This window comes from Thamnophis elegans, chromosome 4 (genome assembly GCF_009769535.1).
Source record: "Thamnophis elegans isolate rThaEle1 chromosome 4, rThaEle1.pri, whole genome shotgun sequence".
NCBI classification, from domain to species: Eukaryota; Metazoa; Chordata; class Lepidosauria; order Squamata; family Colubridae; genus Thamnophis; species Thamnophis elegans.
Window position 1 is genome coordinate 29,364,561 of NC_045544.1, and position 25,019 is coordinate 29,389,579.

Consider the following 25,019-nt stretch of genomic DNA (forward strand, 5'->3'; position numbering starts at 1 on the left):
CTAGTTACAGCAGAGGCCCACAAACCGGTTTCATGGAAGACAATTTTTCCAGAGATCCCTGTGTGTGAGAGGGAGGACGAGTGTGCAACCTAGATCCATACATGTGCAGTTTACAGAGTATTTGTGCTCCTCTGAGAATCTAATGCCTGGTGATCTGAGGTGGAGCTGAGGCAGTGATGCTAGCACTGGGAAGCGGCTGCAGGTACATATGAAGCTTCATTCGTTTGCCCACCGCTCACCTCCAACTGTGCGGCCCGGTTCCTAACAGGCCACAGACTGCTACCAGTCCAGGCCTAAGGTTTGGACACCCCTGAGATAAAGGACCCAGATGCTATAAGTTAAGCTTTATTGCGTGCCACTCACCATCACTTTTGCCGTCGCTTTTGGGGTAAGAATTGTAGAACATGCCTCTGCCATCATGTGTCCAAGCCATACAACTGAATTTTACCATTTCCAATGTATCTGGAAGTTCTTCAGCACTGTCCACCTTCATAAATTTAATCGTTACCCAGTCTGATCCACTGGAACTCAAGCCATATGCAAAATATTCCCCATCTTCACTGAATGCAAAACCTGCAGGTTATTTACAAATCGTATCAGTGATATTTTCTTTTAGATCATTGTTCTGTTTCAATTTTTTGAAATTGGTGTCTCTGCAGATGTGTTGGTAATACAAGTCTCAGAATTCTTAACAATCATAGTTAAAAGCCACACTATTTCTTCACTACATCAGCAGCAGATAAAACATCTCAAACCTGGATGTTTTTTAGATGCACAGAAATTAATTTTTTTAGAATGTCCACATACGCATGTGTTGTGATTTGTGAAATCTTTATTTGTAACTCAGAGGAAACCTGTTATACTGACCTCGTAAAGCCACAGTGCCATCATCTGAAAGCTTATTAGGATCAAGAAATACTCTGCCATCAGTATCCAAAGAATCTTGCACATATAACACTCGTTGGTTTTGAAGTCCAGAATTATAAAAGTGAAAATACCTAGAAGATATGTGTGATGCTGTTCTTAATTTTAAGTAAAGCCAAATCTAGATACCAACATTATCCCAGCAAATAATCATAAAGGCAAACACACCATAGACATAACTATTACTGTATTGAGACTCAGTGAACATATGACACATCAACCACAATCCTCAGCATAACCAGCAACAATTCCTTCTATGAATCAAATCTATTGCCTGCTGACATGGGCAAAGTCTTGACATACCTTTTCCCTTTCTTGAAATGGCAACTATACTTGGGATAGTCATATAGTTCAGTCATTCGCTCTTTAAATAGCCCCCGGACACTGCATTGTTCAAGGAAGGGCACAGTTATTTTATTTTGGGCTTCTACAAATGCCTAAGGAAAAAGTAACACAATATATCCAAATTAGACAAACATATATGTTGATTTGAATAGCAAAAGAAAAGTTATGTGCTGATTGTGTACTTTCACCTCAAAACTAAAATAAAATGCAACTCATCCATTATTTTAGGAAGATTATATTTCACATTATCAAAAAGCAAAAAAAATCCACTAGGCATAAAGCCTAATAGTATCCAAACTAAATTGTATTTTTAAAAAAAATATCCAAAGTAAATTGGTCAACTAGTTTTCTGGACACCGGAACAACCTATCTAGTTTTCTCATTATCTATCATGCTTTTCTTCAATGTAAAATAAGGTGGCACTTTTTTTGCTGTAAGATGAATAGGCTTTGGCAAAAAAAAATAACCCATCATTTTTCATTGACAATTCTACATTTTGGTTTTTTTCAAGTGCCACACCATACAACATTCTCAAGGGAATCAATGAAAGGACTCCAAGCATATTTTTTTGAAACAGACTATATTTTTACATTTATATATTTACTTTATATTTTGTGGGTGTGCTGATGAACACGCCCAGAATGAGCAAACTAGTGTAAAGTGGTATTATTAACTTAAGAATTAAGCCAGCCCTGACTTAGAAAATTCTGACAGCAAAGAGCCTGCTTTGGGAGTGCCAGACAGGTTTAGCTAAGGAAGTTATGAGCATTCAAGCACCTGAGTATGATATGACTAGCAGCCATCAGTAGCAGCCGCACCTGCAATCAGAGGATGAAGAACAGGAGCTGAGTATCCACCCAGGTGTGAATGTGCCATGGGCTCCGATGAGATGCAAGAGCATTCTTAGCCTTCACTGAGTTGTCTCTAGATGTGGTCCTCACTTAACAATCACTCATTTGGCAACCTGTTGAACGTCCAATGGTGCTGAACAAGCAATAGCTACTTATACTGCTATTTATTAAGAGCTGTGGTTGCTCAGTGGTTAGAAAGCAGTATTGCAGACTCCTTCTGCTAACTGCTGGTTGCCTGTAATTTGGCAGTTCGAATCTCACCAGCTCAAGGTTAACTCATCTTTCCACCCTTCTGAGGTTGGTGAAATGAGGATCCAGATTGTTGGGGGCAACAGGCTGACTCTGTAAACCGCTTAGGGAGGGTTGTAAAGCACTGTGAAGTGGTATGTAAGTCTAAGTGCTATTGCTATATCCCTCACACTTACATCAGCCTCAATGTCCACCAGTACCCCATTTGCAATTACAGCACTGCAGCATCCCACAGTTGTGATCTTTGATGGTTCCTACAAATTAACTTTATGGGAAGCCAGTATGAGATCACAAATGGTGTCTATGTGACATCCTCACTTAAGAACGTGTGACTATTTCACCTAAACAAAAGCAACTGAAAGTCTGGAATTTCTGTTGCAGAGTAGGGTGGTTATGTGATGTCACATTTTATTTGTATGTATTAATTAAACCTGTCTTGTTGTTGGAGAGATAGTGAATGCATCACTTAGCAGTGGAAAATCCAGCCCTGATTACAATAACTAAGGATTATGTGTACATTAAGAGCCACCACAAGCCTCACGTATATCATGATTCTATGCACTTGAAACTATAATCCTTTGGTATCCCGAAACTCTGCAGTTCTGATTGAGGGCCAGCTGCCAATCTATCTATGGCACTTAGACCTTAGCAGTATAACCTGATTATACTTTCCTCCACTGCATTTGATTCTGGCCTCTTGAAAGGGACTGCATGTAAGCTCTCCAGGTATTGGGGGCTTTCTCTGTATCATGTTATTAAGAGCCGAGGTGGCGCAGTTGTTAGGGTGCAGTACTGCAGGCCACTTCAGCTGAATGTGATCTGCAGTTCAGTGGTTCAAATCTCACCGGCTCAAGGTCGACTCAGCCTTCCATCCTTCCGAGGTGGGTAAAATGAGGACCCAGACTGTGGGGGCAAGTTCCTGACTCAATTTGCTAAAAAAACCACTTAGAGAGGGCTGATAGCCCTATGAAGCGGTATATAAGTCTAATAAATAAATAAATATGTGCACTTGTACACACCCACTGCCTACTGCTGCTTGTATTTGTTTAATTTTATGTAAAGATTCTTGAAAACTCCTTTTCTCTCTGCATACATTATGTCTAACCTGGAACAGGAAATAATACAAATATGAATTCAAGTAGCTTTATTGTAACTTAAAAAAAACTGAACTGTAACAGCTACAACGTACTTGACCTATGTTAAGCATATTTGTGTAAGAAGATAAATTTAATCCACTTTAATTGCAAAGCAGAATGCAAAAATTAATTACCGCTTTTGTGAAAAGATGTATAGCTTATACAGCTTCATGCATCATTTCACCCAGGTGTTCTTTATAGAGAAAAAAACAGATGATGATGACAATAAAGCCATGTATTAATTTTTGGACAGCTTAATTGATTTCTAAGTAAATTTTGTTGCATTCAATTGAGTTTTCAGCAGATTCCTATGAATATTTACCGAGGAGACTCACTGACTTTAAAAGGGCCTAGTAACAAATGAATTTGTGCTGGATGCTAGTTTAAAGGTGAAAATAGACATGTATATGGGAAAAGAAGCACTGCTTGGTGTTTCTTTAATGAAAAGCAGCCAACTGGGGAAGAAAAGGCAAGTGTAAAATTGAAATTTTCCTTCTTTTGTTATTTCACCAAATACTAGACAGAGAGAGAAAAAAGAACCAAAACCATCCATTAGGCAATTTAGTGACTTCTATATACTTTGGATTCTATTTCTACCATTCCTTCCACTGATCATATTGGTTGGGTTTTGTAGGAAGCTCTCCAAACAATATATTATTTAGCTTGTTCTTCCCATTTCCTTATCAGTCTGCAGTAGTGTACACCTTCAATTCCTGACAGGGGAAGTCCTTCATATAATAAATTGGAGATTTAATCAAGGAGAGAAGCAATCTGGTATTCAGAAGAAACTTCCTAACAGTTAGAATAATTAACCAGCCTCCAGAAGTTGTGGGTGCTTCATCACTGGAGATTTTTAAGAGACTGGATAGCCACTTGTCTGAAATGGTATAGGGTCTCCTGCTTGAGCAGGTAGTTGGACTAGAAGATCTCCATGGTCCCTTCTAGCTCTATTAAGAATTGAATTGAATTGAATTTGGGGCCCAGTGCCTTTTACTATGCTACTGCTTTTCTTATTCCATAAACCCAAGGCAATACAGCAATTGCTGTACAACTATAAAGAAAGTATAGAATTTCTTAGTCCAATAATTATGGGAACCAAGTATGGGCTTATCATTTAACTAGCAATCCTTCAATTTTTTTTTAAAAAAAATTATACCTGAAATCAAAAGGAGTAAACTACTGATCCATTTATATTCATAATTGTGCATGGTGATTTGCAATGACTTTCCATAGTTTTTCTCTTAGTCCTGCCTAAAAATACCAGGATCGAACCTCAAATCCTTCTCATGTACCTTTTTAAATGGCTTTTGATATAGAAAATTCACATAGCTTTATATAGAGATTTCAGATCCAAAGTTATTGTTCATGCTTACTTTTGTTTGTTCACTGTCAGGATCTTCAAGCCAATTATAAGGGTCACATATCTTGCAGCCGTGATAGTCATCTACCTTTAGGGGGGAAAAAACAAACAGAGATGGGTAAAAAAATAATCTACGGTTCTCTAATATTAGAATTTGTTATATGGAATTTAAAAAGTTATTTTTCTGGAAAGAAGATAATGCAGATAGAGAAGGTAAATAATTTTATCCACCTGTCTGATTGCAGAGCAATAGCTTCTTCCAAATAATCGTTTAATCAATTATTTATAACTTGAGGTCCAATATTAAGGATTGAATGTAGCCATTTGTGATCCTATTACAGAAGTCTATGGTATAATGCCATTTGTCTCAACTCCACACTGATAGGAAGAAAAGACATACAGGGTGGAGAATGTACTAAAATTCTCCAAAACTATAGATCACTATATTTTGCTAGCAAAAATATGACATTTGCAATTTTGTGCGTGCTCACATTTGAGAACCGGTAGCGAAGGTAAGTTGATTTCACCCTTGAATAGGGCGTTGGTACTTACCTGATACGCCTCTTCTCATAGTGGGGGGAGGAGTATCCAGAATGGGTTGACCTTATCCTCTCGTGATTGGTTTGAGGCAGATAAGCTCTTTGGGCTCCGCCCCCTGGAAGTGAGCCTGCCCAGTTTTATGACGAAGAGCTCTCTCCGACTTGTTGCATCATTCGCTCCAGACTCTTGATTCAGTTTTTTTGCTTTTATTGTCTTCAACATCAATAATTAAATAACAATATAAACAATGAACATAACACTTAGTTGTACAAGCATAGTCAGGGAGGGACTGGATACTCCTCCCCCCACTATGAGAAGTGGCGTATCAGGTAAGTACCAACGCCCTTTCTCCATAGTGAAGGGGGAGGAGTATCCAGAATGGGACGTACCACGTCCCTAGGGAGGGAGATCCCTGAGGCCATATGTCCCCCACTCAGGCCTGTTGAGGCACGGGTCCTGCCCTGTGAACCGCCTGCAACACCCTGCGGCCGAACGAGGCCTCTGCCGAGGCAAAGGAGTCCAACTTATAGTTCCTAACAAAGGGAGAGGGGGAAGCCCACGTGGCTGCCCTGCAGATTTCGGCCCAGGATGCTTGTGTGGCCCAGGCCGTGGATGTGGCTGCACTCCGTGTGGAGTGGGCTGTGATATGATTTGGTGTCTGTAACCCCTGCGATTGGTAAGCAGTGGCAATGCAGGTTCGCAACCACCTGCCGATAGTGGTGGAAGTTACCTTATTACCCAGGGATCCTGGTTGGAAGGAGACAAACAGGGCTTCGGATTTCCTGTTTGGCCTGGTTCTCCTGAGGTAATCCTCAGAGCCCTCCTAACGTCCAGAGTGTGCCACTTCCTCTCCAATGGGTGAGAAGGGTCTGGACAGAAGTTGGGCAAAATCAGTTCCTGGGCTCGATGGAAGCAGGAGCACACCTTGGGAATGAAGGATGGATCCCGCCGTAACACCACCCTATCTTGGTGGAAGACACAGAGATCCTCCCTGGTGGACAGCGCCTGCAGTTCGGATATCCGCCTGGCGGAAGTGATGGCCACCAGGAAAGCCACCTTCAGGGTCAGGAACTTAAGGGAAACTGTTTGTAATGGCTCAAATGGGGCGCCCGTTAGAGCGTCCAATACCCTGTGTAAATCCCAGGAAGGGTACCTGTGTACCGTAGGTGGTCTGAGGTTGGAGGCCCCCTTAAGGAATTGCCTGACCATGGGGTGGTGTGTCAGGCTCTGATTTCTGCCACACAGGAGAACTGATGAGATGGCTGAGACCTGTCTCCTAATTGTGTTAGGAGCTACCCCTCTATCCAGGCCCGCCTGGAGGAAGTCCGGAACCTGAGGCACCGTAGCCTGGATGGGGTTGAACCCCCGGGAGTTGCACCAAGAGTCAAAGGCCCGCCACGTGGAGCCATAGATGCGCTCTGTGGAGGGCCTGCGGGCGGCCTGGATAGTCCTTATCACCCTGGGGGAGAAGAGGTCTTTCCTCAGGATGCTCCGCTCCACCGCCAAGCGGTCAACTGGCTGCAGCTTCCGCTCCAAGTTGGCCCCTTGGTCCGGTTGAGCCAGCCGGCTCTGATGAACCCACCCCTGCTGTATGTTCTGCCCTCAGCGAATGTTGTCTAAATTCATAGGCTATCTGAGGTGCTTCTGCGATCTCTCATAGTCGGGCATCCCATTCTGAGTTTGTGGTGGGTTCTGGCATGGGGACCAGCCTGTCTGACCCTTTCCCCCCCCCGCCCCCCCCGGCCATAAGGGTGCTATGATTCTATGGCTAGGATTAGCGCAGAGATATTCAGAATGTAAACACAGACGGAGTTTAATGGGCGGCCACTAGAGTGTGTGTAAAGATGGAGTGAGGGGAGCTAAGGCTCACAATAAAGGCCTGCCACAAAGGTAAATTAATAATAATAACAACAAGAACCACAACCACAATAATAATAATGAAATAGAATAAAATACAAAAGGGGGCATCTTCCCGCCTGATAAAACCAAGAAAGATTAAGGAAACGATTGGTCCCTTGCTGGGAGAAGTGGCCCGAAGGTGACAAGCAGCAGGGGTAAGCCGAACTATTAACTCGTGCTTGGCATCTGTCTTTACCCGAAGGGATAAACAATCCAACCTATCAAGAACAGCATCCCAAATTCAGATTAGGAACCCAAGATGAGATAGGGAAGAAATGGTAGCCTGTCTATCTTAGGCAAGGTCCAATTCCCAGGACCGGGTGGGTTACACCCAGGGGTCTGAAGGAGCTGGCGGACAAATTCTCCAAACAACTGAAACTATATCTATCAGAGATCCTGGAGTACTGGAGAACCACTATAGAATTGCTGATGTGATTCCCCCCCTTCAGAAAGGAAGAAAAACCGTCTCGAGAGCCCAAGGCCAACATGGGTTTGTCAAAAACACATCATACCAGACTGGCCATATTAGATTACGGTGACAACCCTAGTGGACCATAGGAATGCCATTGATATAGTTAACTTGGACTTCAGCAAGTCCTGATAAGGTAGACCATAACCTACTATTAGATAAAGTAGAAGAATGTGGGTTAGACCTAGTCACCCCAGGTGCCTTGGTAACTGGTGCACCCACCTGTACTCCTCAGTGGAACTGCCTCTTCATGGAGGGAAGAGTGCAGGGAGTCTCCCAAGGTTCAGTGTTGAGCCCAGTACTCTTCAACATCTTCATCAGTGATTTGAATGAGGGTGTTAGGTGTGTAAGCTAACATTTGGGATAGCAAAATATATGCCATGATAGTAGTACTGTTTCTTTAAGAACTGCTGTTATCTCAAGCGGTCATAAGAAGGAGCCGGAATGACTGTTAGCTCCCTGTTTGTTAACGGCTGATGGGGGGGGGTCATCAGGTTAGCAGATGACCCCCGGCTGGCCGGAATAGCCAACACTTCAGAATACAGGCTAAAGCTACAGAAGGATCTTGATACCCTTGAACATTGGGCACTACGTAGGAAAATGGGATTCAAGGAAGTAAGGTTCTACCTTTAGGCAATGAAGGTGAAGTGCACAGGTACAGGATACCTTGCTCCACAGTAGTAACTGTGAAGGGGATCTTGGGAGTCCTAGTGGACAACCCCTTTAATGTGAGTCAGCAGTGTGCAACAGCTGCCAGAAGAGCAACACAGTTTTTGGCATCATAAACAGAGGAATAGAATCAAGCTCCCATGAAGTGTTAATCCCACTTTTTAAGGTCTTGGGAGGCCACACTTGGAATTCTGCACTCAGTTTGATCCCCATGATGTAGAAGAGATGTGGAGACTCTTAAGGAGAGTGCAGAGAAGGCAACAGGGGATCAGGGTACTGGAGACTAAAGCCTATGAAGAACGGTTGCAGGAACTGGGTAGGTCTAGTCTACTGGAAGGAAGGACTAGGGGAGACGTGATAGCAGTGTTCCAATATCTCTGGGGTTGCCACAGAGAAGAGGCTGCCTGACTATCCTCTAAGGCACGAGTGCAGAACAAGAAGCAATGGGTGGAAACTAAACAAGGAGAGAAGCAACTTAGAGCTGAGGAGAAATTTCATGACAGTTAGAACAATTAATCAGTGGAACAGCCTGCCTCCAGACATTGTGAGAGCCCCAACAGTTTTTAAGAAGCTGTTGGGTGGCAATGACAATAGCAATAGCAGTTAGATTTATATACCGCTTCATAGGGCTTTCAGCCCTCTCTAGGTGGTTTACAGAGTCAGCCTAATCAACCATAGGAAGCCATTTGTCTGAGATGGTATAGGATATCCTGCCTGGGCAGGGGATTGAGCTAGAAAGCCTGCAGGTTCCTTCCCATTCTGCTATTGTATTGCCTAGTATTGTATTGTATTGCATTAGCCGTTTGCCTAGTCACCCCCACCCTTGGAAGGTCTTCAGTAACCTGATTGGGGGCTCCATTGGGAGCTGCACTTTAGCAGCTGGGCTGAATATTCTCCCCCCCCCCTGCGTTTTTCCAGGCTGCAGGGGGCTGCCGGCTTGGGATTAACAAAACAAAACACAGTTTTTGCTACTGGGGCCAGTAAGCCTCTCGCCTCTCCCGTTCTGTCTCCTAATTAAAGGAGAGTTTTCTTAAGGGGGAATCAAGAATTAACCACGACAACACAGCTTGCTACTGATGCCCATCAGTCTCTTGCCCCTCCCACTCTGTCTCCTAATTAAAGGAGAGCTTTCTTAAGGGGGAATCAAGAATTAGTCATGGCAAACACAACTTGCTACTGATGCCCATCAGTCTCTTGCCCCTCCCGCTCTGTCTCCTAATTAAAGGAGAGCTTTCTTAAGGGGGAATCAAGAATTAGTCATGGCAAACACAACTTGCTACTGATGCCCATCAGTCTCTTGCCCCTCCCGCTCTGTCTCCTAATTAAAGGAGAGTTTTCTTAAGGGGGAATCAAGAATTAGCCATGACAAACACAGCTTGCTACGGATGCCGGTCAGCCTCTCGCCCCTCCCGCTCTGTCTCCTAATTAAAGGAGAATGTTCTTATGGAGGAAGCCTTCTCCTGTTACTTGGCAGCCAGAAAGGTAGGAAGGGAGTGGTTCTTCCTGCAAGCCTTGTGGCAGCTGCCTTTGTGATTCAACAAGGAAGTAGGCTTGGGGGGGGTTGATCCACCACCTGCCTCTTTAACTCCTTGATAGGCCTCCTTTTGGCCCTTTGCTGCCTCCCTCGCTCTTGGCTAATGCCTCTGCGATCATCTCTCACCTTTGTAGGTCTCCTCAAGTGGTGGTTGTTGTCCTGCCGGCCTCCTGAGCTGCTGGGGGCCGCCATCTTGGACCACGTGGCTTCAAGATGGCCCCCGGCTCCAAATTCAAAAGGCTCCTCTTTGCTGGAGCACATGGAAATGGCTTTTGCCTTTGCAGGCTTGCCATGCGGCTGCCGCTCATCTCCCGCAGCTGTTTTAGAGCCTTTCCGGCTCTCACCTTGTCCACTGGTGATAGCTGCCAGCACAGGTTTTCCTTTTTAAAAACCCTCGTGGCTGAGGGGAGCGGAGGAGCGCTTCTGCTCCTGAGAAGCCTCTCATCAAGGGCTGCCTCTAGGAGGCATGTGTGCCCGGTTCTCCTGCTTGCCCGGCAACGGTCCTCACAGAGTGACTCCACCTCACTCAATGGCCAGGGCAGCGTGCCGCCCCAGAGGGCTTGTGGCAATCCGGTCGTTGCAGGAGGAGGCTGTGTGCGATGAAGGGAGGCAGGGTTCGCCGGGTCCAAGTTTATTTTCTTTAATCCTTTGTAAATTACTGGAGGTCTGGAGAGGTGCAACCTTTCCCTTGATTGGGGTGAGTCAAATCTCCAGCTCTTACAAGCCTCAGCTGTTAGGGCTGCCTGCTAGAGGCTTTTGCCCGACCTCCTGGTTAGGGCTGCCTGCTAGAGGCTTTTGCCCTTCCTTCTGCTGCCCGGCCAAGCTCCTCACTGAGAGTCTTCGGATGTCCTCAGTGTCCAGGGCAGCCTGCCGCCCCAGGGGGGCTAGTGGCAGTCCCAATCCTGCAGGAGGAGTGAAGCAGGGAGGCAAAACTCGACGGGTCCAAATGAATTTTCCTTTAGATCCTAGTAAATTCCTGGAGCTCTCGAATGAGCAACTTCTCACGATCGATTTGAGTCAGAAAACTGGGCAGGCTCACTTCCAGGGGGCGGAGCCCAAAGAGCTTATCTGACTCAAACCAATCACGAGAGGATAAGGTCAACCCATTCTGGATACTCCTCCCCCCTCACTATGGAGAATACATTGATTTGAAACTGTTCACAATGTAAGTGACCCAGAAAAAAATGAAAAGGAAGTCATAAAAGCTATGACAATGTTGAAATATGGCAACATATATTTACTCAGCTATGGATATATTAAAATATAGATGTGGTTCATCTAGCAAGTAATGGTATTACTTGTTTAATATATGCCTGAAGACATCAACTATGCCTTATTGTATAGAGAAATGACAAGGTGTTATATACATCTGGAAAATTATTGATAGAATTTGAATGAGAAGGAAATGAAATACGACAACGAACAAAATTTGTCAAGTGCTGCAGCAGCTTTTTGCCAGTTAGAGTGTGTCTGGACCTGATTTTTGATCTTCAGCAAGTCACTAAGGACCACACAAATGTAAGAAAGTATGGTAGTTTATTATACATTTGCTGATTTAGAAAAATGTATAATAAATTCAGTCATTTTGAAATACATACATACATACATACATACATACATACATACATACATAACAAATCCCTGTTGGTTACTGAAAATGGCAAGAATATTATATGATTGAAGCAAAGCATGCATAAGAAAAAATAGAATCCTTAATTAATGATTCAATATTGAACAGGAAGAAAATCAAGGGTGTGTGATTTCCTCTTTATTGCTTGATCTATTTATGTATAAATGAATAAGGAATGCTTGCAATGACATTAGAATTATGTTGCTTGGAGATATGAATTTACTTTTATTTTATGGTGCTGTATTGGATGCAACCCCAAATCATTTGCACCAAGAACTAGATAGGTTGTATGATGCAACAAAGATTATGAACTGGAACCTAATACACTAATGCACATGGCTGTATTTCATAGAGAAAATGGCTAAAGTGGTAACATTAAAGGAGATGATGTAGTTTTAGCTTCTTTGTTTTATTTTTTCTCCCTTTATTATTTTTTTGAAGAGCTTACAATTTTAAATCCTCACATTATTTCTTTCAAAAGAAAATAGCACGATGAATACATACGAACTCAATAAATAAGGTAAAGTTAAAGGTTTCCCTTGCACATATATGCTAGTCGTTCCCAACTCTAGGAGACAGTGCTCATCTCCGTTTCTAAGCCAAAGAGCCAGTGCCATCCGAAGACATCTCTGTGGTCGTGTGGCCAGCATGACTAAACGCAGAAGGCACATGGAACCTGTTCCCACCAAAGGTGGTCCCTATTTTTCACTTGCATTTTTACGTGCTTTCAAACTGCTAGGTTGGCAAAAGCTGGGACAAGTAATGGGAGCTCACTCCATTATGTGGTGCTAGGGATTTGAACTGCTGAACTGTCGACCTTTTGATCAACAAGCTCAGTATCTTAGCCATTGGTCCACCGCATTCCTAGATACTCAATAAATAGATACTCTAAAATCTAGTTTAATATGGTAGATAGCCGGCTGGCAGGTTAGCTGGCTTACATTTACAGTTAAGACTATGTCAGTCACTTATATCCTTCTGAAGCACTGAATCTGCCATCCTTCATAGTAATCCCAAAAGAAGAAAAACAGGGTTAGCACATATTCAGCAAAGGAATTCAGATCTCTTTATCAAGATGATCTCTCAGCAAAAGCAATTGTTTGACCAGAGAATAAACCTAATTACAAAGACTTGGAATCCTTTTCCATGACATCAGTGGAACCACTGATGTCATGCTTCAGATTGCTATCCTTTCTCTGCTTATTGTTTCTTTATCGAAGACAACCTGCTTGTCTCCTGGCAATAGGTACACAAGATTGCAGTCTTTCTACTCAATTCAGAGCAATTTTATTCAGAAAGGAAGCATATGTAGTTCGATGGAAAATACATTTATATTAGTCAGCACTGAATTGCAGATACAGAGTATATCTTATACACAGACACAAACTCACATACACACAGGAAGAAAAGCATTACCAGAGATCCAACATTGTTTACTAATTGATTTGTGAGGTTAATACTAATGTATTAACAAAAAAAGGCAATCAAGATTTCTGCTCTCATCTTGAGAACCTATGATCACTACAGGTAGTCCTTGACTTACTAATGTAATTAAGTGCAGATTTACGGTTGTAAGTCATTCTGATCATTAAGCAGGTCATCATGTGACTGACCTCTTTTTACAACATTTTTGCAACAACCATTAAGCAAATCATCATGGTCACTAAGCACATCTGCAGTCATGAAATGAACTCATTGTCCACAATGGGCAAGGTGTTTATTTTGCCAGAAACCAGATGTAAATGCTAAGCTAAGTTCTGGTTCTAAAAGACTTCTTCAAACTTACCTTACATGGGGCTTAATATGCCATCCCATTCTACATTTATCACAATCATCCCTCTCTTCAAAAATACAATTGGCACCAGAGAAGGTATTAAACATGTAAAAGAGTCAGAACTTTCTCCCAGAAAATAAGCAAATTAAATTAGATAAATTGGAAAAGGGAGGTGCTGACAAGGATACATTCAAGAAACTAGTGATTTTCTTTATGATGCCAAACTTGCATATCTCTAAAATCATTGGGGTATCAACAGCTATTTCAAATCATTTGTAAATGCTAAAGGAAGGCCTGATTATAGGGCAGATATTACATAGGTCTGAATACAAAACAAAGGAACCTCTGGAGGTTGTTTTTGCTGATATAATAGGACCTAAGAAGCCCAGTTTGGGAGGTGCCTGTTATATTTTGAGTATCATGAATTATTATTCCCGATATGGTTTCTGTTATTTAATGAAAAACAAAACAGAAACATTTCAGCATTTCTTTAATTGGCTGAGGTTTGCGGAGAGAAAGATGAAAGCCAAGTAGTTGCTGATAATGGGACGGAGTTTACCAACTATAAATTCCAAATGATGTTAGGATCAGCTGGTATTGAACATAAACGTTCTGCTCCTTAGAGGCCACAACATAACTCGTTTGTACAACGAAGGGGGCAAACATTACAGGCCATGGCTCGAACTATGATAGCTCTCATCCAGTGAAGAGAGTATGATATAAACTTGATGTAGCTCAGAAAAGATTAATTCTTTTTATGTAGCTCCTGAAAAACCCCTTTCATGAAGGTTAAATGAACTAACATATCTCCACCTCTCAGAAGACGTGCCCTAAACAGGTTGCGTGTAAGATGTATGTGTGCACCTACAGTGTCACGTACATAAATTCTCTTCAAATTCTCCCAACATCTTGCAGCAGAATTTTCTCCACGAATGTGTACTAATTGTTGGTCATTCAGTGTTAAACGTATTATATAAAACACCCGTTCATTGCATCACTGAAAATCTGCTATCTTCTTGGCATCATCATCGTTATCTGGATTCCAAGCAGTTACATCCGGTGGATTCTGTACAGCATCCCATAAACTTTCCCTACGCAGGAGTAGACTGCATTTCATAGACCAGGAAACATAATTTGTTCCATCCAACTGGGTTATCATCGACAGGCTTGTTGATGGGTCGCTCGCCATCTTCTCTAGGATAGTGCAATCACTAAATAAACAGCTGTCTGTATGCGGTATTGCGTATCAACACCAACTCTCCTTTAGCTATGTCTGGTATACTCTGGGCCCATAACCAGTGTTAGGTAAGCTCCCCTTTGAGAGAGCGGTTACATTCAGCAAAGCGTTGTGAGAGTTGTGTTGGAGAACACACAAACCAGCATACAGAGACACTGCAGTTTAAATAGGCTTTTACTTTCATGGAAATAGAGGTATCCATCAAAGAGTCCAAGTTATACACGGATAGCAATAGCAATAGCAGTTAGACTTATATACCGCTTATATACCGCTTCATAGGGCTTTCAGCCCTCTCTAAGCGGTTTACATATTGCCCCCAACAATCCGGGTCCTCATTTTACCCACCTCGGAAGGATGGAAGGCTGAGTCAACCTTGAGCCGGTGAGAACTGCAGAACTGCAGTCAGCTGAAGTAGCCTGCAGTGCTGCATTTAACCACTGCACCACCTCGGCTCTTTTTAATTCAGTCAGTCATCAATGTCTTTCAGTTAAGGGATAATCCAAATAACATAGTCCAGTAATCATATAATCAGTCCAGTACACACAGTTTGCTAACAGTTGCAAAACTTACAATAGCTCACGGCACTTCCAGAACAGCCCAGTATCTATCTAACAAACAGAGAGAGCTAACAGTCATTCTGGCTCCCTCTTATGGCCGATTGAGGAAAACAGCAACCAATCACATTTTACAGTATGTTTAAAGCAACAGGTACAACATTGTTACATGATTTATATATTGCCAACCCAACCATTAGAATTATATTCCTAACAATATGGATTTGAATTCAAGTGCTGACATATAGGATGGATAGATAGATGGATGGATGGATGGATGGATGGATGGATGAATGAGAGGGCTAAGACTAATAGTTGAAGTTTTCCAGTCATTAGTTAATAAAATGAAGATGTAAGATTGATTTTTAAATATGAATAGATTTACTTCAGTGTCAGAGGGTATAAAAAGCAGAAGAAAAAAATTACAGTTTCACAACAGAGCAGAAGGAGGAACCTCCAAAGATATTTCAATTACTTTATCAGAATGGAGTTCAATGTCTGTGTAAATGGACTCATGCAGAATTTCTTTTACACATTACAGATGTTAGGAATCTACTCAGGAATAGAGACAGCAGAGCAGCAGAGCTGCTAAGGTGCGATACGCTGCCCATTTTCTCCCATTCTCAAATTTATTTTTTTCAGCTTCCAATTAAGAATTCACCCATGAAATCTACACAGAAGTGCCCATAGGGATCAAACTTGAATACACTTGTTGTGAGGAGGAAACAAAAGATAGTGTAGATTTGTCTGGAAAACAATGTTATCCATCTTCACTTTCTCTTGGTATGTCATGATGTAGAGAATTAAATAAGTTGCAGAAAAAGTGCCTGAGGAACAGCCTCAAGTAAATCAACCCACTTGCTATGAACAAACCAATGGTTATAGTTGCTATCTGATTTGGCAGACAAATGTTTCTCTTCTTGAACAACAGGTTTCGTGTTAATGTAAGGCTTGGGTTTGGTGAAGATGTGCCAACACTAAACTTCCAAGGTCAGGCACCGTATTACCCTTACCCTATAATAAAGAGCACCCAAGGTAGCATGAATGAGCAGCCAGATCAAAGTAAGCGCTGGTGGGAATATCTCTGCTTTCAGTAATTGGTGTAGCCAGAGAATATAGGGACCCCACTAGTTGGATATCCCGCTCCCTCAAAACTAGGGTGTTAGAAACCCTCAGAAGATTGCACAACTGATCTAGGCCCTTGTTGAAGTGCACAACTAGTCCAGGTGTTTGTCAAATGTTTTTTTAAGATCCTAATTATCCAAATGCAGAGGGGGGGGGACAGTTTTGAACTACAGGTAATCCACGACTTAGAACAGTTCACTTAGTGACTATTCGAAGTTACAACGGCCCTGAAAAAATTGACTTATGATCCAATCTTCATACTTATGACCATTGCAGCATTCCCATGGTCGCATGATTTGCATTCGGATGTCTGACAACTGACTCACATTTATGACGCTGGAGGTGTCCCAGGGTCATGTGATCTCCTTTTGTAACCTTCTGACAAAGCAGGGGGAAATTAGATTCGCTTGACAACTGCCTTAATAATTCAACGCCTGCAACGACTCGCTTTACAAATGTTAAGTGATTCGCTTAACAAAAGTCGTAAAATGGGGCAATATTCCCTTAGCAAATGTCTCACTTAGCAACATATATTTTGGGCTCATTTGTGGTCGTAAACTGAGGACTACCTGTAAAATATTCCCTCCGGTAACGTACCTTGAGAGAGAGAGAGAGAGAGACAGACAGACAGACAGACAGAGGGAGAGCCACGCGAAGCGGGGCAAGAAAGGCAGCAGCGGGCAGAGACTCCGGTACTTACGGAGGTCTCGTCGCGGAACACCTCGGGGTACTGGAAAACCTGCATGCTGGTGAGGGAAAAGCCGGAGAAGCCGACAAGCGCCTCGGCTGTGAGGATAGCAAAGGGGCGGGAAGAAGGAAGAGGTGGACCCAGGCAGATCAGGGCAGAGGAAAGCGCCGTGCTTCTTCAGCCGGAGACGGGCGTGCAAGCACTGCACAAGCCGCTAGACCCTCCCATCCCCAACGAGGAGTTTCCACCTCCGGCAAAAGGCAAGAGAAGCGAGGCGAGGAGACTCAAGCCGCCGCATGGCTCCCCCTACAGCAAGCCACCGGCACCAGGCTGGCCTCTGTCTCCGCCTCGGCTGGGGAAGGATTTGCCCAGCCAAGGGCGAATTGAGAGCCTCGCAAGCGGCCCAAAAGCGAAGAAAGCTGTTTGGAGCGGTTGCGCCTGGTGACGCTTCGCCCGTATGCGTGGTTTGCACCGAGGCTAGGTTCGCATCATACTTGATCCACCTACCTAGTACTTTGCCACAAGTTAGCCGAGCGTGTTACACAAACCAGCCCTTGTGGTTTAAGCTTTGGTGTGACTAGGGAAGCCAGAAAATTGGGTTAGCAAAATAAACTGTCATTAACCTTGAAACCAGGCTTGGTTTCCACACTTGCAGGGGAATGCTGCTTCAACCCAAGGTTGTTGTTGGGGTGGGTGATGGGTGGTGGGGTTTGCCACTTCAGTCACAAGAGCAGATTGGGTCTTCGGATCAAGTGAGTGTTGATTTAGTGTTTGGATCAAGAATTGACCGACTGGGCATAGCTTCATGGACTGACAGAACCAAAGTCACTCAATCGCCTTTCATGCCTGTAGGAAGTTAGCACCCACGCCTCTCCTAGAAAAATGAAATATCCTAGGAAATATTAAAAAAGGCAGAATATTACATTTCCTTGGATCAGAAATGGAGAAACATGTTTTTAGGCAGGAAACAGACTCACTCTTAATAGCTCCCACTTTTCTTAATGGCCCATTAAGATGCCCAAGCTAGTCTATTCTACATAACAAAGAGTTCTTTCCTTCAGCTCCAGAGTGATGGGATTAAGGCATGATAGTATTAGCCCTTTACCCAACTCACCACATGGTATCTGGAAACTCAAACTTGGCCCGTGGGAGTCTGACAAGCAATCAGAATACATTTCTTACACAGGAACAGGAAACAGGTGAGGCCGAACAGATTATAAAAAACCTAGCAAGCCCCTTCTTGTGCTCTTTTCTTCTTCACCAACATTGAAGCATGTGATCACCTTTTCTGTTCAGGACTCAAGCCATGTGGTCCTGTCCACCATTAAAGCATCTTTTCAAGCAGCCTCCATGTCTCCAGTGTCTTTATCCCCACTTGGAGCCGAACCCAGAAGGACATTTCTTCCAACATGCCCAAGGCAGAACTGGAATTCACAGTCTCCTGGTTTCTAATCTGGTGCTAGAATATATCAAATGGTGTTATTCTACGTCAACCTCAATATTCCTTCTTAAACAGGAGGTCGGCCTGGTTCAGGATGTTATAATTGTACAAAGTGTCACTTTTTAAACTATGCAGTATGATATAGTGTATATTGATTTTATAGCAATTTGGGGGCAATTTTAACTCTCTTTTGTTTTTTATTAAAAATTTTATTGTGGTCAGGAGTCACCCTTTTAGAGGGTGCATTGTAAATCAGTTGGGAGGTTGTTTGACCGCACTTCTCATAGGGGAAAATAATAGATGTTCCGGTGCAATTCAACATTCAGCTATGGTGTGTAAACTCTTCTGTGTTGCAATGTCCTATGGCCAGCAGTGATCAGTTATTGGTAGATTCCCACTTCAGTGATCTTCCCGCTTCCTGAATAGTTGATTCCCATCAGAGAGAGGAGAAGAGATTAGGAATACTCCACATTAGGGAATAAGTTTCACTTCTTTTTTCCTTCCCATTTAACATCAGCATAAAAATACAGTATTCTAGCTTTAGTTCTGGACCGAACTGCTTCCTCGGGAAGAATCATTTCATACGCTAGGGATCCTACTAGAGCAGTGTTTCTAATTTTAGCAAATTTAAGATTTCAGTTCCCCAAATTGTCCAGCCAGCATGAAATTGAAGTGCACAAATCTTAAAGTTGAGAAATTTTATGTCCTCCTTGTTGAGCCTTTGCAGGTATGGCTAAGGAAATCCTCTGCCCAGGTGCATCTTGCATCAGAGGCTACCTTTCCTGGATTTGGAAAGCACTGCCTAATGTCACTCACGCCTTGGATTAGTGTGAGCCTATCTCTCATTTTAATTAATACTATGCTTTCTGTTGATGAAGAGCACTCATAAACGTCACCTAGCCTAGAATGCTGGGATTTGGGCAGGTATCGGTATCAGTCAGTTTACCACTGTTAAAACCGTTGTACTTGTTGGCCACTGGTTTCCTAGTTTAATTCAAGAATCTGATTGGCTTTCAAAGCTAGTCAGGGCCGTCTTAACAGCATTATGGGCCACGGGCAAAGCTGTATACTGGGGGCCCTGTGACAACTACTCATAGGAATAAAAATGTAAATGGTTGATAAAATTAAACATATATTTGCATGTTAGTATTAATAAAAAATGCAGTAAAATGTAATAAATATGTTGCTGTGTTTATATGATACAAGGTGCATTGAAGGGTTAAAATACACAGATTAGTATGGGGCCCCTATGCTCAAGGCTACGGGCAAGTGCCCATCAGGCCCATGTGTTAAAACAGCCCTGCTTAGGAGGTGGGGATCTTCAGAACTTCCTTCTCCAAGTGATTTTGGTCTATCAGTTAAGATCAGGAAGAGAAGACTTGCATGTCCTTTCTTTTATGGACCTGTAGGATCCCCTCTCAACCTCCCTGAGAATAGATTGCCCCTCACACGTATGATTTTATAACTTTAGAGAAGACCTGACTGATGCCTGGGGTATTTTGCAATTGGTAGTATCTAATATTTTACTGTTATCAATAAATATCTGATGTGCTGTATCCACAATGATTGCAGCAGCCTATAAACCCTACTAATAAATTAATTAAACCTCCAAAGGTTTATCACTGAGAATGTTGACATGATGCCATGAATATTTTTTTTAACATCAGCTTGCATGAGTCACAGCATGGCAGTGGAAAATATGGAAGTAAAATCCAGAACATTATCAGATTACCTACATCTGCTCTATATGGGCAAAGCGATGTGAAATTTTTCTTTGTAGAGTTCTGAGTTTAACTGAGTCAACCAACCAATGTAATTTATTTTTCTTTAACCAACCTATTCATTTGATGATGCCTAAGAAAGCTCATGCCATAAATAAACTTACATTCATTATGCTACAGAAATCTTTTTAGTTTTCCATTGTGGGAAGTTATCATCCAGCCCTCTCCCAGAAAAATGAAATATCCTAGGAAATATTGAAAAGGCAGAATATTTCTCTGGATGTGAAAAGAAAGAAACATGCTTTAAAAGACAGAATAGTTGCCTGTAGCTTCCTGCCCATCCACACTTTGTCAATAGGCCATTGAGAAGGCCAGGCTAGCCCACTTTACATAATAAAGACTTTTCCACTGCAGCTGTAGGGGGAAAGGTTATTACTCAACTCTCCACATGGCATCTGAGAACTCATCTATGGATTCAAAACAGCCTAGAGAGTAGACCCCTGCATGGCACCATGGAAGTCTGACAACCAATCAGAATACATTTCTTACACAGGAACAGGAAACAGAGAGGTGGGACTAAACAGGGTATAAAAAGCCTAGCAAGCCCCTTCCTCAGCCCTTCTTCTTTTCTTCTCCACCTACATCAAAGCATGTGATCACCTTTTCTGTTCAGGGCTCAAGCCATGTGGCCCTGTCCAACAATAAACCATCTTTCCAAGCAGCCTCCATGTCTCCAGTGTCTTTTTCCCCACTTGGAGCTGAACCCAGAAGGACATTTCTTTCAACACCATAACTCTGTAGGGTTGTGTCTGTATGTACCAATGAATCCATTTATTTGGTCTGCCTGTAACTTATTTTCCCTTATAAATAAAGCTGCTAGTAATACAACAATAGTGAAATGGCATTGTTTGGTAGGGAAGCAGGATGGATGGGTGGGTACTAAATGAAAAACTTTTTGCATATGCACAAAGCAGAGATCTGTTTTGTTATTGCTGAAACATATGGAAGAAGAGGTTTTGTTTCTTTCAGTTATTATAGGTTTTTTAACCTTTCCTAAGTGTACAATAGACTGAAATTAATCAGAGTTAAATACAGATATAAACAGCATGTGGAATAATACCCATACTGCATTTCTTCATAGCAGAAAAACAATAGCATTGTATTCCTGGGGTTGGTAATAAAAGTAATTATAATGACAGCAGTTTCCTGGGAGGCATTGTTGAACCTTCGGTCAAATTAAGCAAATTGTTGTTTACTTCCTTTTCAGTACCCAGCAAAAGATTATACCAATTTACATTTGGAAGGAGGGGAAAGGAAACAACCACTTTTATCTTCTAACCACAGTTTAGTTATTTCAATTGGACCAGGGCCAGCCCAAGATATTTGCTGCCTCAGATGAAGGATAAGATTGTCCCTTCCTGAAATCCCACCCAAAAAAGCCAACCGAGATTGGCAGTTGAATCTAATTTTAACATTGGTCATGGGCCACTATCTTCAACCTCATTGGAGAATTGTGGGTGAGCTTCCTAAATTGATTGCTGCACCGTGCCTAATGGTAGGACCGGCTCTGGATTAGATAGCGTATGGTTGGTGTAGAGTCAACTTCCGCCTTAGGCTGATGCATTAGCATTGCTTTTCTCAACCTATCAGACTTTTCCCTACCAAACTGAAGTGGAATTTCTAAACAGGCACCCACTGGAATACAAAAAATTCCTTTGTTGTACAAAATAATTCTAGCTAATATATGAAATACAAGTTCTATTTATATTACATTCAATGTTCTTGGTCCCCCTTTTCTTGCCTACTCTATTTAACAGTTAGAAATAACTTTCAATTTTCTTCCTGTTACTTGTTTAATAATAGCCAGGTCTAGTATTAGGCTGCTTTGTTTTTATCCATACTAGCTCCCGTAGCGTACTCTATTTTTAAAAAAATCCTGCAAAGATGTTTTGCATCCATATGGCTGTACCACAATCAAACTTAAAGGAAAACAATGATTTGAAGCATAGAGATGTGATCACACAAGGCTTTTTATTTAAAAAGTTGTATCTTTTCTTGGGCTTACACAGTTGCTGCTACAAGATATCAGGAAGAAAAAAGTTGGGTTGCATTTGAGAAGATGCCAATCTGCCAATTGATGTGCAATTCAAATCACCTTTTCCTCTTCATATTGGGATACGATGCATAGTCATAGTAATTCTACTAACATGCTTCTTGAAACTTTTTAAATTAAATATATATGGGCACCAGGAGGAAAAATGTTTGTATCCTGTAAAAATATAATCATAGAATTAATGTTACATGTTTCATTATAGTAGTTCTAAAAGAGATCTTTCATTGGCATAATAACCCAAAGTGGCAATCCATAATATTGTTTTGATTGTAGCTTAGCATCTTGTGTAAATCCAGAATTTTAAATGGTAGCCATTAACTTATGACTTATTCACGATCTCAGCCAACACAATTCAACCAAGGTAAAAGGAACCATAGCTTAGATAAAAGAATAAAAGAAACACATGAAGGCAATATTTCTTTCTTTCATCTGATTCTGATATATATACATACATACATACATACATACATACATACATACATACATATTAGTGTCACAACCCCTGGTAAGCCCCAATTATGGGAGGAAGCTAACTGCTTCCAACATCTGTCAATCGGCTCATCACAAGAGTCCATCACGACAGAAACCCAATATTTTTACTGTTGCCTTTTGTTATATTTGTGTTTTTATTTGTGCTGATAAATAAATAAAGGGAGACTAGTATAGATCTATTTCCAAGCTATTTAGCTCTCATCAGCTAGCCAGCACAGGTTCGAATCCCAGTAGGGTATGGCTAGCTGATGAGAGCTAAATAGCTTGAAATAGATCTATACTAGTCTCCCTTTATTTATCAGCACAAATAAATAAATATATAATGTGTGTGTGTGTGTGTGTGTGTGTCACCAGGTTCTTTTAACTTTTCTCATTTCTTCATTTTATGCTGCTTTATTATTTTAAAAGATTGAAACCCGTGTTGCTCAAATGTATCAATAGATGGCAGCAAAATCACATTCATATTTCATTCACCAAAGGCAATCAAAGCATTTTCATTGTATGGGATTTTCCTAGTACTATAGCCTTTATTGTCATTGTACAAAATAAATACAACAAAATTTCCCATCTATTTTTTTCCATTTGTATTCTCACTTTAGGATAATATCGAATTGCCTGCATAACCTAATATAATATAATTTTTATTTCATTAGGATTTAAAATCATCAGAGCACTTTTAATAAAACACAATATTTTTGGTACTCCGCTGTGCAAAGAGCTATCCTGTTTTCCCTGAAAACAAGACCTCCATGGATGATAAGCCCAATCGGGCTTTTGAGCACATGCGCTAAAATAAGACTTCCCCCCAAAATAAGGTGTCCCAAAAATATTGTAATGCAGCAGCAGCCATGAGGTGCTCACTGCCTCCTGCATCTCAAAAATATAAGACCTCCCCGAAAATATGGCCAAGTGCTTATTTCAGGGGTCAAAAGAAAATAAGACCCTCTCTTATTTTCGGGGAAATACGGTATCTTTTTGTTTTTCACAGCCTCAGGGTTATGAGATCCACGCCCAAAAAGGAAAAGGAAAGGTAGACCATCTATTTCCAGGACTGAAGTCCTATTCAGGGAAGCTCAAGGATAGCCACAGACGCTTTTAGACAGCAACATGATCAGTGGATATTTATTAGTATATCTGTCAAATTCATGTAGTATATCTTTGACCAGCTTAACAGTGCTTCCATTGATTCTTATTATTTCTTAACTGATGAATGTGGTTATTTTTACATTGCATTTATACATTGCATAAAAACAACATATATGGGGTCCCAAATCTTCTTTTAATGCCCCACAAACGGTCTTGTAAAAATAGAGTGGCCTTGTAAGGATAGGGTGGCACAATGTCACCCAGTGAATTCTGTGATTGGATAGGGGCTTGATATTTATGTATATATGCATGCATGTATGCATATATGTATGTATTTTAAAATTTATATGCCACCTATCTCACTCTGTAAAGGAACCCTGGGTCTGCTTACAATTAAAATCATAAATATTAAATATTAGAGGTAGAGAAAGATTGTAATATTTGGTTAGTATATTACACTGACTCTCTGATGTATTTGGTCTAACATTGTACTGGGGTGCAAGCAAGCCAATATATCTGACTAACATCAGACTGAAGATGGCTGGATTGAGCTTTAAACAATTTCTTTCCCATTATTCCTTGCTAATTCTTTTTTTAAAAAAATACAGAAAGCTGAAATTGCCAAAAGGATCAACAGAATGGTGCATCCTGTTTCTTTATTCTTCTTTTCATTTCCTTATTTTGGCAATAAATATTAAGTATTCATACAAAGTTTGCTTTCTGATTGGGAATCTGTCTCAGTAGTCAAGGAGACTTCAGTGCTTGTGTAAATGTTGGTTTGTAGGGTTTGATCAAGGCCAGAACATCTTGATGATTGCTTTGTTTACTAGCCTTGTTTTCCTGTTTGTACCTCTTGGAAAGTTTTCAACATTTTATTTAAGCACCCTAATGGTTGTTTATTGTATCAGGTGAGCTGTCAAAAAGTCCAATTTAGCTAAAGATAAATTACAATCTGTATCGTGTCCAGACATAAACTACACAAAGAAAAGAATTTTACTTCGTTACATGGGAATTTTTGTATAAGTGTACAGCTTTGGGTTGGTATTGGGTTGGTTGGAGCAGGTGCAAATACTATACAGTAGAACAAACAAGTGTGAACATGTTTTCAACTACAGCCTAGGTTTCTGGTTATTACTCATTTCTTAACATCACTGATAACAATGAATTACACTGAGAAGTGCT

The 25,019-nt window shown here is 41.5% G+C and overlaps 1 protein-coding gene across 1 annotated transcript in view; it reads right to left on the minus strand.

The window, feature by feature from the left end:
• PREP (prolyl endopeptidase) overlaps positions 1–17,180 on the minus strand; it is a 65,474-nt gene extending 48,294 nt beyond the window's left edge. Inside the window, exons 1-5 of the mRNA XM_032216186.1 lie at positions 16,997–17,180; positions 4,879–4,953; positions 1,228–1,361; positions 868–998; positions 364–573 (exon numbers count right to left, since the gene is read on the minus strand). Coding sequence (XP_032072077.1) covers positions 364–573; positions 868–998; positions 1,228–1,361; positions 4,879–4,953; positions 16,997–17,041 — 595 coding nt within the window. The 5' untranslated portion in view covers positions 17,042–17,180. The remainder of the gene's footprint in view (positions 1–363; positions 574–867; positions 999–1,227; positions 1,362–4,878; positions 4,954–16,996) is intronic.
• Between the last annotated feature and the right edge of the window lie 7,839 nt (positions 17,181–25,019).